Source organism: Trichosurus vulpecula, chromosome 2, assembly GCF_011100635.1.
Source record: "Trichosurus vulpecula isolate mTriVul1 chromosome 2, mTriVul1.pri, whole genome shotgun sequence".
Classification (NCBI taxonomy): domain Eukaryota; kingdom Metazoa; phylum Chordata; class Mammalia; order Diprotodontia; family Phalangeridae; genus Trichosurus; species Trichosurus vulpecula.
Genome location: NC_050574.1, coordinates 61,646,382 through 61,659,433, shown reverse-complemented (window position 1 = coordinate 61,659,433; position 13,052 = coordinate 61,646,382). Strand labels below are relative to the sequence as shown.

The 13,052-nt window shown below is 54.8% G+C and overlaps 1 protein-coding gene across 1 annotated transcript in view; it reads left to right on the top strand.

Moving 5' to 3' along the window:
• SLC9A1 (solute carrier family 9 member A1) overlaps positions 1-10,266 on the top strand; it is a 72,814-nt gene extending 62,548 nt beyond the window's left edge. Inside the window, exons 4-12 of the mRNA XM_036746764.1 lie at positions 1,751-1,968; positions 3,058-3,260; positions 4,799-4,888; positions 5,502-5,572; positions 5,696-5,869; positions 6,309-6,423; positions 6,797-6,898; positions 7,638-7,710; positions 8,416-10,266. Of these exons, the coding sequence (XP_036602659.1) occupies positions 1,751-1,968; positions 3,058-3,260; positions 4,799-4,888; positions 5,502-5,572; positions 5,696-5,869; positions 6,309-6,423; positions 6,797-6,898; positions 7,638-7,710; positions 8,416-8,738 (1,369 nt within the window). The 3' untranslated portion in view covers positions 8,739-10,266. The remainder of the gene's footprint in view (positions 1-1,750; positions 1,969-3,057; positions 3,261-4,798; positions 4,889-5,501; positions 5,573-5,695; positions 5,870-6,308; positions 6,424-6,796; positions 6,899-7,637; positions 7,711-8,415) is intronic.
• The last annotated feature ends 2,786 nt before the right edge of the window (positions 10,267-13,052 follow it).

Below are 13,052 nucleotides of genomic sequence, written 5' to 3'. Positions count from 1 at the left end.
GTAACTTGGCCAAGGTCACACAGGTGGCAAGTAGCAGAACCTCTGGCCTCACATCTACTGCTGAATGACTAGGAGATGTTGAGGAAGGCTTTGAGTGAGGAGATTGTCACATAGTGTGAGCAGAAATCATACCTTAGTTGGTACTAAAGATAAAGTTTGATCAGTTCCTTTCAGCAAGCATTTATGGCCTGTGGTGTACCCCGCCTGGTGCTAGGCCCTGAGAATACAGAGACAAAGTAGTTTCTGACCCTGAGGGAGAGAGGTGGAAAACGTGTCCACATAGTAACATCAGCAGCAGTCGTGACAGTACCTAGCATTTGTATGTGTTTTATATCTCATTTGATCTTTGCAACAACCCCAGGAGGCATTTTGCAGATGATGCAGCGGAGGCTGCCAGCTGGTGTGAGGCAGAGTTTGAATCAGGTCTTCTGATTCCCGATCCAGTACTCTCCCACTATGCATCAATACAAAGTGTGTACCATGCAAATCCAGAGGAGGCAGAGGGATGAGAAAGGGCGTTGTAGAGGCCAGCCAGTGCTCCTGCAGGGCAGAGGTGATCAAGGGGAGCCATTCCAGGGCCCCTGAAGGTCTGGAGGTGGAGGCACAGAGCTAGCCTGCAGTTGCGGGTGTGTGAAGGGCAGTCCTACACATAGGACCAGAGTGGTAGGTGGGAGCCCAGTTCTGGAGGGCTTTCAGTTGCAGACTGAGACACTATTTTATCCCAGAGTCATTGGGGCATGGAATGTGGCCTGATCTCTAAGAGGCAAGGAGAGCTGAGTCAGAGAATCTGGGTTCAAATCCTGACTTTGTGCTTTATTAATCTGTGTGACCTTGGGTAAGTCCCTTTCTTTCCTCTGTGCCTTCGTTTTTCTCATCTGTAAAATTAAGAGGTGATCTTGGTCACCTTGATCCCTAAAGGTCTGTCCAGCATAAATCTGTGATCTTGAGATTCCCAGTTGGTGGCTGTCTGAGTAGAGAGAAGGGGCAAGATGCCAGAAAAGGATGGATTGAGGGAGCAGGAATCACAGCCAGCTTGCAGTTTGCTCACCTGGGTGTCCACAGAGAAAAAAGGATCCTCTCGGGAGGAGACTGTAGAAGACTTTGGATGGCATTGAGGCAGAACCTTTGGCTAGTTATTACACAAAGCTCGTGGGAAAGTGCCCGCCAGCCCTACCCCGACCAAGGGGAAAGAATGGTGCTGCTCTCCGAGAGCTTGTGATCTGGGTGAGGCGCCTCAGTGCCCTCCTGAGGAGGGGGACAGAACCCCCTGGGGGGAGGGATGAGCGCCCTCACCTTGGCTGATATATGGCCGATAGCCTCAGGAGAGGTGCGATCACCTAGTGGGTTGGGGCTGTGAGGGCTGGGGAGCCCATCACAGCCAACAGAGCCAGGCAGGGCTCCCCTCTGGGAAGATTTCTCTGGGACAGGGGACCGTAGTGCCTGTCTCATGTTATTCTCAAGATGGTCCTAGGAAGTAGGGCTGTTAGTCTCCTTTTACAGGATGTAAGCTTTTCCATCCAGAAACTGCTTCTTTATCGTATCTCTAGGACATGTCATGTGACAAGTGCTTGTGGAGTTAGACTGGATTTGAGCAGAATTGGAAAGACAGTGAAAAGGCCATTGGGAGAGAGGAGTGGGAGATGAGACCCTGACTTTGCTCCCAGCCACCCCCTCCATTCTTCTCCCTGTCTTCCCCTCGGGGCCCTGCCTGTGGGTCCCCGAAGCTCCCTCCAGCCCTCTGTCCCCACAGGCTCATCGCCTCAGGGGTGATGATGCGTCCCTACGTGGAGGCCAACATCTCCCATAAGTCCCACACCACCATCAAATACTTCCTGAAGATGTGGAGCAGCATCAGCGAGACCCTCATCTTCATCTTCCTGGGCGTCTCCACCGTGGCTGGCTCCCACCACTGGAACTGGACCTTTGTCATCAGCACGCTGCTCTTCTGCCTCATTGCCCGGGTGCTGGGTGAGCGTGGGGGGCTTAGGTTGTGAGAAAGCTTTTGGTTCCTAAGGCCAGAATCCTGGAGGCCAGCCACTTCTCCGGGGCTCAGTGTTAGGGAAGCAAGGCCCTGACGTCACACTGCAAAGCCTCAGTCTGGCCCCCCAAGCCTACTGTGAGCTTAGCAATCCCCTGGGCCCTGGCTACGGCAAGGGCATGGTGGGAGGACAGAGGAGAATCACATGATTCAGCCCCTGCCTTCAAGGGTACAATCTCTTTGGGAAGAGAGAACACACATACACACTTGATACAAGCATTTGAGCTAATAGCAGTACAAACCATAGAAGGTATTATGGCACAAGAAAGAATTCTAAGGCCCTGGCACCTATCTTCTGGGGTTTTCAGCCTCCGTTTCTTTATCTGTAAATGGAAGGGCTTAGAGCAAGTGATATCTCCAGCTCCGACATTCTGTGTTCTAAGGTGTCTTTGCCCCCCACCCCACCCCCACATCTTGTGTTCTAAGGGCCCTCCCAGCTCTGACATTCTTCTGTGTTCTAAGTGCCCTCCCAGCTCTGACATTCTGTGTTCTAAGAGCCCTCCCAGCTCTGACATTCTGTGTTCTAAGAGCCCTCCCAGCTCTGACATACTGTGTTCTAAGGGCCCTCCCAGCTCTGACATACTGTGTTCTAAGGGCCCTCCCAGCTCTGACATTCTGTGTTCTAAGAGCCCTCCCAGCTCTGACATACTGTGTTCTAAGGACCCTCTCAGTTCTGATACTCTATTTTCTAAGATTTCCCTCCCAAGCTCTGATATCCTGTGTCCTAAGGACCCTCCCAGCTCTAACATTCTCTGTTCTAAGGCCCCTCCCAGCTCTGACATTCTGTGTTCTAAGGCCCCTCCCAGCTCTGACATTTTGCATGACAGGTACTAAGGCGACCTGTAAACAAGTGATTTGGATAGAAGGCTCCATAGGGAAGAGAGGTGCATAGATTGACACTTGGGGAAGAGTGGAAGTCAGTGCACAGGTGAAAGGAGGACCCCCACTTAAGGAAGTCCCTCTTAGCTGGGCTGTTCTCATGGTGCTGCTTGTCCTGCCCCTCTTCGTCCCCTCTCCAGGTGTGCTGGGCCTCACGTGGTTCATTAACAAGTTCCGCATCGTGAAGCTGACTCCCAAGGACCAGTTCATCATCGCCTATGGTGGCCTCCGTGGGGCCATCGCCTTCTCCCTGGGCTACCTCTTGGACGTCAGGCACTTCCCCATGAGAGATCTGTTCCTCACAGCCATCATCACCGTCATTTTCTTCACTGTCTTCGTGCAGGTTGCTTGGGCCAGGGCTGAAGGGTGGGGCTGGGAGGTACAGGCCCCTGGTGTGTCTGCTGTCCTCTAGGCCTTTGTCCTGCTTCAGATGGTGTCCAGAGGCACAGCTTTATGCCATCTGCAGGGAGGTCAGTACCCAGGACCTCACCCTCTGCTCTGGACTGTCCTCACACCCATTGTGTGGCTTCTGGCAGGTCACGGATCTCCCTGGGCCCTAGTGTCTCTGTCTGTGAAGTGTGGGGGGATGATTTTCGCCCCTTCCCTTCTCACAGGCTCTTCAGTCTTCATGAGATGCCAAAGGCTTTGGGATCTCAGGGAACAGAGCAGTGGAGATTAGACGGTGGCCCAGTGGAAAGGTCCCCAGCGAGCCCCTTCTCTTCCCTGAGCCTCAGCGTCATCTTCTGTGAAATAGGGACAGTCGGGCTTGTACACTTCTCCTGCCAGGGTCGTTGTGAGGCTTCGAGTGTTGCTTGTTGTGACTCGGGCCTGAGTCCTTTGGTATAAGCCCCCCTAGAAGCCTCAGAGGCCTGCGGTTAGGCTGGAGTTCAGAGAAGAGCTCTTAGTCGGGGTTAGATTCAGAGGAGGGAGAAATCTCTTCCGTCTGAGGAGCTCAAGGAGAGCTTTGAGGAGGTGATCCTCTGGTAAGGCCTTGAAGGATGGACGAGATTTCAACAGGTCAAAGTGAGGGAAGGCCTGGGGTGAAGCCCGAGACAGCCCAGAGTCAGCCTGGTTTTGCTGGAGGGAGGCCAAGGAAGGGCAGGGCCTTTAGTGCCAGGAGGGGATGCCAGAAAGGCAGCAGCAGCCTGGGAATTGGGGAGGCCTGTGTGGAGACCCTGGGCTCCAAGACTTGACTGGCCTGTGACAAGAGCTACTGTGGGAATGGGAGAATTAAAAAAATCGTTGTCAGGCGCTAATGCTGCCTATAAGGTACCTGGTGTCCACACAACTCCAGGTACACCTGGCACCCCCCTTGGTGAAGGAAGTGGCTTTGTGGGCTTGGAAAGTGTTTTCTTCACTCACTCACGAGCAATGGCCCCTTCTCATCCACTTAGCAGTTTGCTTTCTTACCCCACTGAATCCTTGTCTGGCCCTCACGTATTCAGTAGGGCAGGTGGTGTTAATCCTCACTTTGCAGAGAGGGAAAGATTTGCCCACACAGCCAGGCGGTGGCAGGGCCAGGATTTGAAGACCGGTCCCTTGATTCCTCCAGCCTTTGCTAAACACTTATGTAGCTTGTTTGAATGGGTTTAAATTCCTTATCTTCTCTCTCCTTTCCAAGGGCCAGCTAGGGCCAAAGAAAGAACAGGAATTGTTTGTCCGTCCTTAAATAAGGGAGAACCCACAATCTCCCTTGGCTATCTAGAGTTTGGGGCCCTCCCCCCCAGGTAAATTTAGGCATTGAGGTGGCCGTAGCAGGGCCCTGTGTGCAAGGTGTGCCCGTAACAGTAGAGATTTGGGGCCCTGCTCTTTTTGGGGGTGGGCTCCCTGGAGGGGGGGCCTGACCCCCCGAGGTGATCCTCTGTCCTCTCTGGCCTCCAGGGCATGACTATCCGGCCTTTGGTGGATCTGCTGGCTGTGAAGAAAAAGCAGGAGAGCAAGCGGTCCATTAATGAGGAGATCCACACCCAGGTAGGGGCAAGACAGGCCTGGGGTGAGGGCCAAGGCAGAAGGGAGAGAAGGAAGGGAAAAGGCCTTCTGGAGATCAGAACTGGCCCAAAGCAGGAAGGAGAGCCAGGATAAAGGCTGGATGACCAGGTGTCGGGGACGTTGTCAGGGGAATAAACCTGGGGCCCCTATCAGGTCTTATGATTATTTCGTGAGTTGGAGCCTGGAAAGCCAGGTAGAGCCTTCCCAGGGTGCTGGTGGTAAAGTGACTGGTCCTGACAAGGTCACACATCCAGTGTGGGCAGCAGCTTAGGAAGGCAGCCAGGGGAGGAGAAGGGCACCCTCTGGGAAAGGGAACACCCTCTGTGTTCTCCTTCAGGCTCTTCCTCCTGAGTGGGAATCCCCTGGACCCAGGCTCTGGGGCTGGGGAGGGGCGGGGCGGTGCCGCGTGAGGCTCTGCTGCCACCTCCTGTCCATTCTTGGAAATGCTCTGCAAGCCCAATCACGCCGAGCTCTTGGGTCTCCTCGAGCCCAGAGCAGGGGATGGATGTCCATGGCTATGGGAGAGCGGGCTGTTGGGTGGTGGGGAGCGCCTTTCAGAGAGGCTCCAGCCCTCATGGTCTTGATTCAATTTCAGTTCCTGGATCACCTTCTAACGGGCATCGAGGACATCTGCGGCCACTACGGCCACCACCACTGGAAGGACAAGTAGGCAGAGGGAGGGGATTGGCTGAGGTGGGGAGTGCCTAGAGGGCTGGATGGCCAGGGAGGCAGGGCCAGCAGGTGCATCTGCCTCCAGTGCCTGCAGAGGGTCTGCTCTCCATCCCCCAGACTTAATCGGTTCAATAAGAAGTATGTGAAGAAGTGTCTGATCGCTGGGGAGCGCTCCAATGAACCCCAGCTCATCGCCTTCTACCATAAGATGGAGATGAAGCAGGCTATCGAGCTCGTGGAGAGTGGTGGCATGGGCAAGATCCCTCCCGCTGTCTCTACTGTCTCCATGCAGTGAGTGTGGCTGCTCGGGGGTGGGCCTGCTAGGCCATGGCAATCCCATCTGGCCCAACCTCTCTGTACTGCCCATGGCAGGCCTCTGGCTCTGAAGGCCACAGGGGCCAGGGAGAAAGAAAGGAGCCAAGGAAAGTACAGGAGTTTTTATTGGAATGTCTGATGGGAGGGCTTGAAATTCCTGGGACTTAGGGGAAGAATTCTGGGCTTATGGGAGGTTACTGCTTGGCCTATGTAGTTAGAGGAGCTCCAGGAAGGCTTTAGAGACTGGAGGGGATGCAGGCGAGCATGCCTCCCTTTCCCCTGAGTGCCTCAAGTCATGCGGGTGAGATGCAGGCTTGGTGCCCTCCATCTCCAAACCTGCCCAGACTCCATGAGGATGGAGGGCTTTGCACAGAAATGAGGCTGTGCCTAATCTTGGATATCTGGATGTGCCCAGAAATATCCATCCCAAGGCCCTGCCTGCAGAACGAATTCTGCCAGCACTGTCCAAGGATAAGGAGGAGGAGATTAGAAAGATTCTGCGCAACAACCTACAGAAGACCCGACAGCGGGTAGGAGTCTGGCCCTGTCACACTTCCCCCATCCCCCGTTAGAAGCTCTCTGCACCCCTAACCTGGGACCTCCCTCGGCCCCACTTGGCCCACATTAACTTTGCCTTCTGGCCCTCACCCTTTCATTTTGGAATCTCCCAAGTTTTCTTTCCTCTTTGTGCGCCCCCCTATACTGGAATTTCCCTCCCCTCCCACTTTCCTCTACTGGATCTTCCCTCTCCTCTCCCCCTTCCCACTTTCTCTGCCCCCCCCAATATTGCAGCGTTCTCTGGCTCCGTATTGGAGTCGCCCTCTCTTTGCTTCTCCTCTCCCCACCCCAATACCAGTGTCTCCCTCTCTGCCCACCCACTAATCTTCCCCCATCCCCCGGCAGTTGAAATCCTACAATAGACACACATTGGTGGCTGATCCTTTTGAAGAAGCCTGGAACCAGATGCTGCTGAGGAGACAGAAGGTTCGGCAACTAGAACAAAAGGTAGGTGGGCATGGTCTGAGGAGCCATCCTGGGCAGGGCAGAGTGTGGTCCAGCCCCTGCCTCAGGACTGCAGACCCTCTCCCCACCCTATCTTTCCTTTTGTCCTAGCACCTAGAGCCCTCAGCAGGATAGCCCTGGCTCCCCAGTCCTCCCAGCCCTGGCCCCTCAGCCCCAGCCTCCAAGCCCCCCAGTCCTCCCAGACCTTCAGCCCCAGCCTCCAAGCCCCCCAGTCCTCCCAGACCTTCAGCCCCAGCCTCCTGGCCCCCCAGGCCCTCAGCCCCCAGTCGTTCTAGCCCTGGCCCCACAGCGCTGTAGCCTCCCAGTCCCCCTAGCCCCCTGGCCCCCCAGCCCCTCAGCCCCAGGCCCTCAGCTCCAGCCCCCAGGCCCCCCCCCCCCTCAGCCCTGGCCCCAGTGCTTTCTGGGTGCCAGCTGTCCCTACTACTGGCTGAGTGGCGGGGAGGGGTGTGATTTCAGGGGGCTGGGCTTCAACCTCCACACCAACCCCCAACAATATCAGAGATGAAAAAGACCTTAGAAGACATGAAATTCAACCCTTTCTTTGCACAGGAAAGTGAGAGTCAGACAAAGAATGAAGATCAAAGGGATAGAACAAAAGCGAGTAAAAAAGTGAAGCTTAGAACCGGGCCTTCCGGGCCTCAGCTCAAGGCGCACTCTGTGGCACCGAGTGCCTTGTAGCCCACTGCCGAGTCTGCCATGTATCTCTCTCTCCCCTCCTCAGATAAATAACTACCTGACAGTGCCGGCCCACAAGCTGGACTCTCCTACCATGTCCCGAGCTCGGATTGGCTCAGGTATTGTGGATGGGGGCAGGTGCTGGGCTCTAGTACAGGGGATCCCAGGTCCCCCAGCCTGATCATCTCTCAGGTCCTGGGCGGGGAGGTCTGTGCGCCCAACCCCCAGGATTGGTATGCTCTGCCTCTGCCGCACCCTTGGGGTTTGGGAATGGGCGAGGAAGCAAAGGCAGATGATTTTCTTTCACTACCAGCTGTCTAACAGGGAGAGCCCAGGTTGGGGGAGACGGAGACAGAGACACTGGGTCAGTGTCCCTCTGGTGCCCTGGAGGGGGTGGTTGAGGGTGTCCAGAGACTGTAGGATTGAGAGACTTGAGTTCGAACTCCTTTAATCACTAGGCCCACACCCTGAGGCCCTGAGGGAGGCATGAGGGAGGGGCAGGAATCATCTGCATTGCTGCTGCTCTCCAGCCTACATGGCGATGGGCTCCTGCCATCAGCCACTGAGTCCCCCCACCCAGAGGCCTCTCCTGCTGCTATGGTAGGCACAGAGATCCATCCATATGCCCAGAGTGAGAGAGGAGACCCAGTCTTGCCCCTTTGAGGGCGAAGTGGACAAGATGAGGCCGTGTGTGCATGGCGGAGGGAGCTGAGTTGGGATGAGTCAGGTTTGACTTCTGGAAGGAAGGCTGGGCAGAGCGAGGCTTCGCTTTGAGGGGACAGACTGGTCTCCTCCTCCCCCTGACCCTTCCCATTGACCCACAGATCCCCTAGCCTATGAGCCAAAGCCTGATTCAGAGAACCTCCCTATCATCACCATTGACCCCGCCTCGCCCCAGTCCCCTGAGTCTGTGGACCTGGTCAATGAGGAGCTGAAGGGCAAAGACTTGGTGCTGGAGGAGGAAGAGGAAGACGAGCCTGGCCTTGTGATGCACCCCAAGGAACCCTCCTCCCCAGGCACAGATGACGTCTTCACCCCTGAGCCAGGGGATAGCCCCAGCACCCAGCGCATGCTCCGATGCCTCAGCGATCCTGGACCTCGCCCAGAGCCAGGCGAGGGAGAGCCCTTCATTCCCAAGGGCCAGTAACATCAAGGCCAGGGGCCACTGAGGACCCATGGGAGCCTCTCCCCTTCCTTACAGCATGGCAGCTGGGCTCCAGCACGGCTTCCCACACCCGCCGGGCAGTGCCCATCTCTCCTCCCAGCACCAGCCCTCAGAAGGCAGCACAGTGGATACCACTGAAAAGCTTTACTCCCTTCCTCTCCTGCTGAGGACAGTGAGGCTGATTGCTGTGCACATCCCTCCTTGGGACTGCACCAGCAGTTGGCATTAATAACTTCTCCCTCTTTAAATTTTCTGTCATCTTCAAATGCTGGATTTTCAGAACTCTGGGGTCCTGGCCAGGGCATGAGGCTCTCCATAATGGCCCTCCATGGTTGGCCTAGACCCTCATTACCCAGCAGGCAAGGCCTTCCTCCTCTGCCTAGTTCCAATAGGCTTTTGTTCTCCTTAAACCCTATCAGTGTCTGTAACCAAAGAACCTTCCCCTCCCTGGCAGGTGCTCCCTGCCCAACTGGTCACCTTGATCCTGCTCTGGCTGGGGGTGGGGAATCTAGAAGCAATGCAGCTGTTTACCCTGCCAGCCCCCAGCCCCTAGTTCAGTTCACCCCGCAGGGCTCCGTGTGCAGCACGGAGCCCACAGAGGAGAGAGGACAAGACTGAAAGAGAAACCAGAGTGGCCCAAGAGAGGGGGAGTGGGGGGTGTCAATACTGGAAGGCTTCTTTGGGGCCAGCTGGGGAGTCCTGCCAGCCCAGCCTGGACTGAAGCTTCTGAAAGCAGGTTGTTGTGAATGCAAGTTTATCCCCTTTCCCCAGGATCCAGAGTTCTCAGCCATGAACCCCACCCCCACCCTCACTGCCCCCACAGGCTCTGCTTTACAAAAGGAAATGCTGATACCCCCCATGGTGTCCTGGTCCTCCCCATTCCGATTGCCCGGGATTTCTGGGCCTAAGCCAGTGGCACCCACCTAGGGGACCTTCTTCCCACAAATCTCTGTTCTGTGCCTCCCCGTCGGTCTCTGACTCCCCCTGCTTTTAATGTCTTTCTGGGGACTCCCCTCCCCACAGTATGTGTCAGTGTATTCCTAGGGCTCCCCGGCGCCTCCCCGAGGGAGGGTCAGGAGCATATAGGGCCTCAAGACCACCTCCCCTCCCCAGGGCCAATAGAAGCAGGTGCCCACGGGTCCTGCCATCCTCCACACACAAAACCCTGCCAATAGCTCTCAGCTGTCCTGATCCTGCTGTCTAAGTGTCTGTGATCCCAGAGGTGATCAGGAGGTCAGGGGCTGTTCCACAGCACCAGGCACAGGGTGTTGTGAGGCCCCCTCTTCTGTCCCTCAGAATATACACCACCCTTTCCCCCACCCCCACATTGATTGTGCAATATTCTGTCTTCCCCTCTATAGCCCTCACCCCCTTGGGCCTGCCTGCCCCTCACCACCACCACCCCCACCCCTTGCCTGGGTGCGCACGCTGTCCCTGGAAGAAATATCTAAGCAATGAGGAGGCTGCCTGGGCATAAGGCTGTGGTTGCCACCTCCCCCTCCCACCCCACCCCACCTCCCTGTGTATAAAATGAAACAAATCTTTTTTCATATTCTAATAAATCAATGTGACTTTTTAATATGGTTGGGATTATTCCTGGGGAATGGGGCAAAAATAGGAAGTGTGACTGTGGGTTTTAGATTCCCCAAGGAGCATAGCAGGTGAAGTGATCAGAGTGGGGTACAGTCAGGCCCCACCCCCGTACTGACTGGTCCCTGGGCCCTATGAAGGTTGGGGTGCAGTATGCCACAATATCCACCAGGGGGCAGTGGAGTCCCATATTCCCCCAGGCACCTAATAGAAGTTGAATACCAAAGTTTCAGAGACACTTCCCTGAGCTGGCCGGGGAGGTGGGGGGGGGGGGTCCGTCCCTCTTCCTCCATCCTCTGCTTACCCACTTAACCTAGGTGACTTGAAGCGAGTCGCAGGCTCCCCTTTGGCTTCTCCATCTAGAAGGAGATAGCTGTAATGAGGATTTGCAAAGCACTTGACACCTCTTGTTCCTTACAAGCCTGGGAGCTGGGGCCGTCCTCCCTGTTCTTCAGATGAAGAAATGGTTGGCAGACAGAGGTTTAGTGATTAGCCCGGGGTCTGCTCACTAGTGTCTGAGACTGGATTTGAACTCAGATGTCACTGACTCTAGGTTTCATCCACACAACATTGTATCTTGGGGTTCCGGGGGGGGTGGGAGGACAGTTCTGGGGTAAGGGGGCTCATCTCTCCGTTATGGATCACCAGATCAAAGATGCCCAGCAAGAGACTAGGAGGAAAGCACTGACCATTAGCGTCCAGGATGTGGAGAGGAGGATCCCAGGCCTGGGCCCCAAAGGGCCCCTGAATTGCTCCAGAGACAGACCCTAGCACCATAAGCCCATACTAAATGCTTTCTATGCTGACGATTCTCAGATCTATTTATCCAGCCCTGACTTATCTCCTGACTTCCACCTTTGTATCACCACCTACTTCTTGGACATCTCTCCATGGATATGCCATATGATGTGTCCAAAGCTGAATTCGTTGCTTTCCTCCCCCCCCCCCCGCCCCAATCCTCCCCTCTTCCTGACTTTCCTATTATGGAGCAGGGTGCCATCGTCCTCCCAGTCACCCAGGCTCACAATCTAGCTGCCACCCTCAACTCCTCACCAGTTGCCAAATGCTCTTTCTAGCTTCCTTACATCTCTCCTACGCTCTCCCTTCTCTCCTCTGAAACTCCCAGTATTCTGGTGTATGCCCTCATCTCCTTGTGCCAGGACTACCCCACTCTGGCCTCAAGCCTGTCCCACCCCAGTCTATCCTCCACTCCCCTACCAAAGTGACTTTCCTAAATCCCAGGTCACTCCCCTACTCAACAAACTTCGTGGTTCCTATCGCTTCCAGGATCAAATAAAATCCTTAGTTTGGATTTTAAAACCCTTCACAACACTCTCCAGTTTTCATTACTCTCCATTCCCCCCAGTGTACTCTAAGGATGCAGCTATACCAGCTTTCTTGCTTTTCTACCCTTAATAACGCTGTACTTCAGCAGCTCCAGATCTCGGCTCCCCTCATGGCTCATCCCAAATCCCACCTTCAGTGAGGTGCCTTTCCCAGTCACACCATCCCCTCTCCCATGCCTTTCTGAGACTACATCTCATTTACCCTGTAAATGTCTTGAATGTACGTTGTTGTTCGCATGTTGCCTTCCCCCATTTAAAGGTGGGCCCCTTAACGACAGGAGCTATTTTTTCCCTTTTTTGTATACCCAGGGCTTAGCACAGTACCTGGCACATTGTAGCTGCAGCTCCCAGGAAACAATGGGGCTGGCAGCCTGACTGTTGAGCACTGCCATTCAGGAGCCCTGGCAACCCCAAGATAGCATCCCTCTTTACTCGTCCCCAAGCAGATGGCTTATGGTTTATGGGAGGGGGTCAGAAGTCCAGAAAGGGATAACCACTTAGCCCAGAGAGTACAACATAAAGCAGGATATGAAACCAGAAATGGTAGAAATCCAACTGTTCCCATGCCAGGGTATTTGCTGAGGGAGTTTCCCACACTAATTGGGTTACATGACCCAGCAGGGGATGGGGAATAAGAAGAGATTCAGACTCTTCCAAACACACTAAGTGTAACATGACTACCAGACAAGGGAATTGTCCAGACTGGGCATGTAGATAGCATGAGTTGATGTTGGTTCCCAGGGGCATTGAAACTCTGCTAAGTACTTTGAGATCATCAGAAGAGCACTAAGAAAGATTAATTATTCTCCACCTGGCAGCCACCTCTGCAACTGCCTGGATGGGGCAGACTACCATGAGTAGTCTCGCCCCTGGCTCTTGGCGTTCCGTCGTAGGCTCATTGTCAGCTGGTCAGTCAGTAAGCATTTATTAAGTGCTGACTAGGGGCAACTAGGCTGCGCAGTAGAGTCAGGAAGACTTATCTCCATGGTTGCCAATCTGGCCACAGACCCTGAGCAAGTCACTTCACCCTGTTGGCCTCAGTTTCCTCATCTGCAAAATGAGCTGGAGAAGAAAATGGCAAACCATTGTTCTCCCTCTCCTCCTCCTTCTCCTCCTCCTCCTCCTCCTCCTTCTCCTTCTCCTTCTCCTCCTTCTTCTTTTTCTCTTTCTCCTCCTCCTCTTTCTCCTTCTCCTCCTCCTCTTCCTCCTTCTCCTCCTCCTTCTCTTCCTCCTCCTTCTCCTTCTCCTTCTGCTTCTCCTTCCCCTTCTCCTTCTCCTTCTTCTCCTTCTCCTTCTCCTCCTTCTCCTTCTCCTCCTCCTCTTTCTCCTCCTTCTCCTCCTCCTTCTCCTTCTCCTCCTC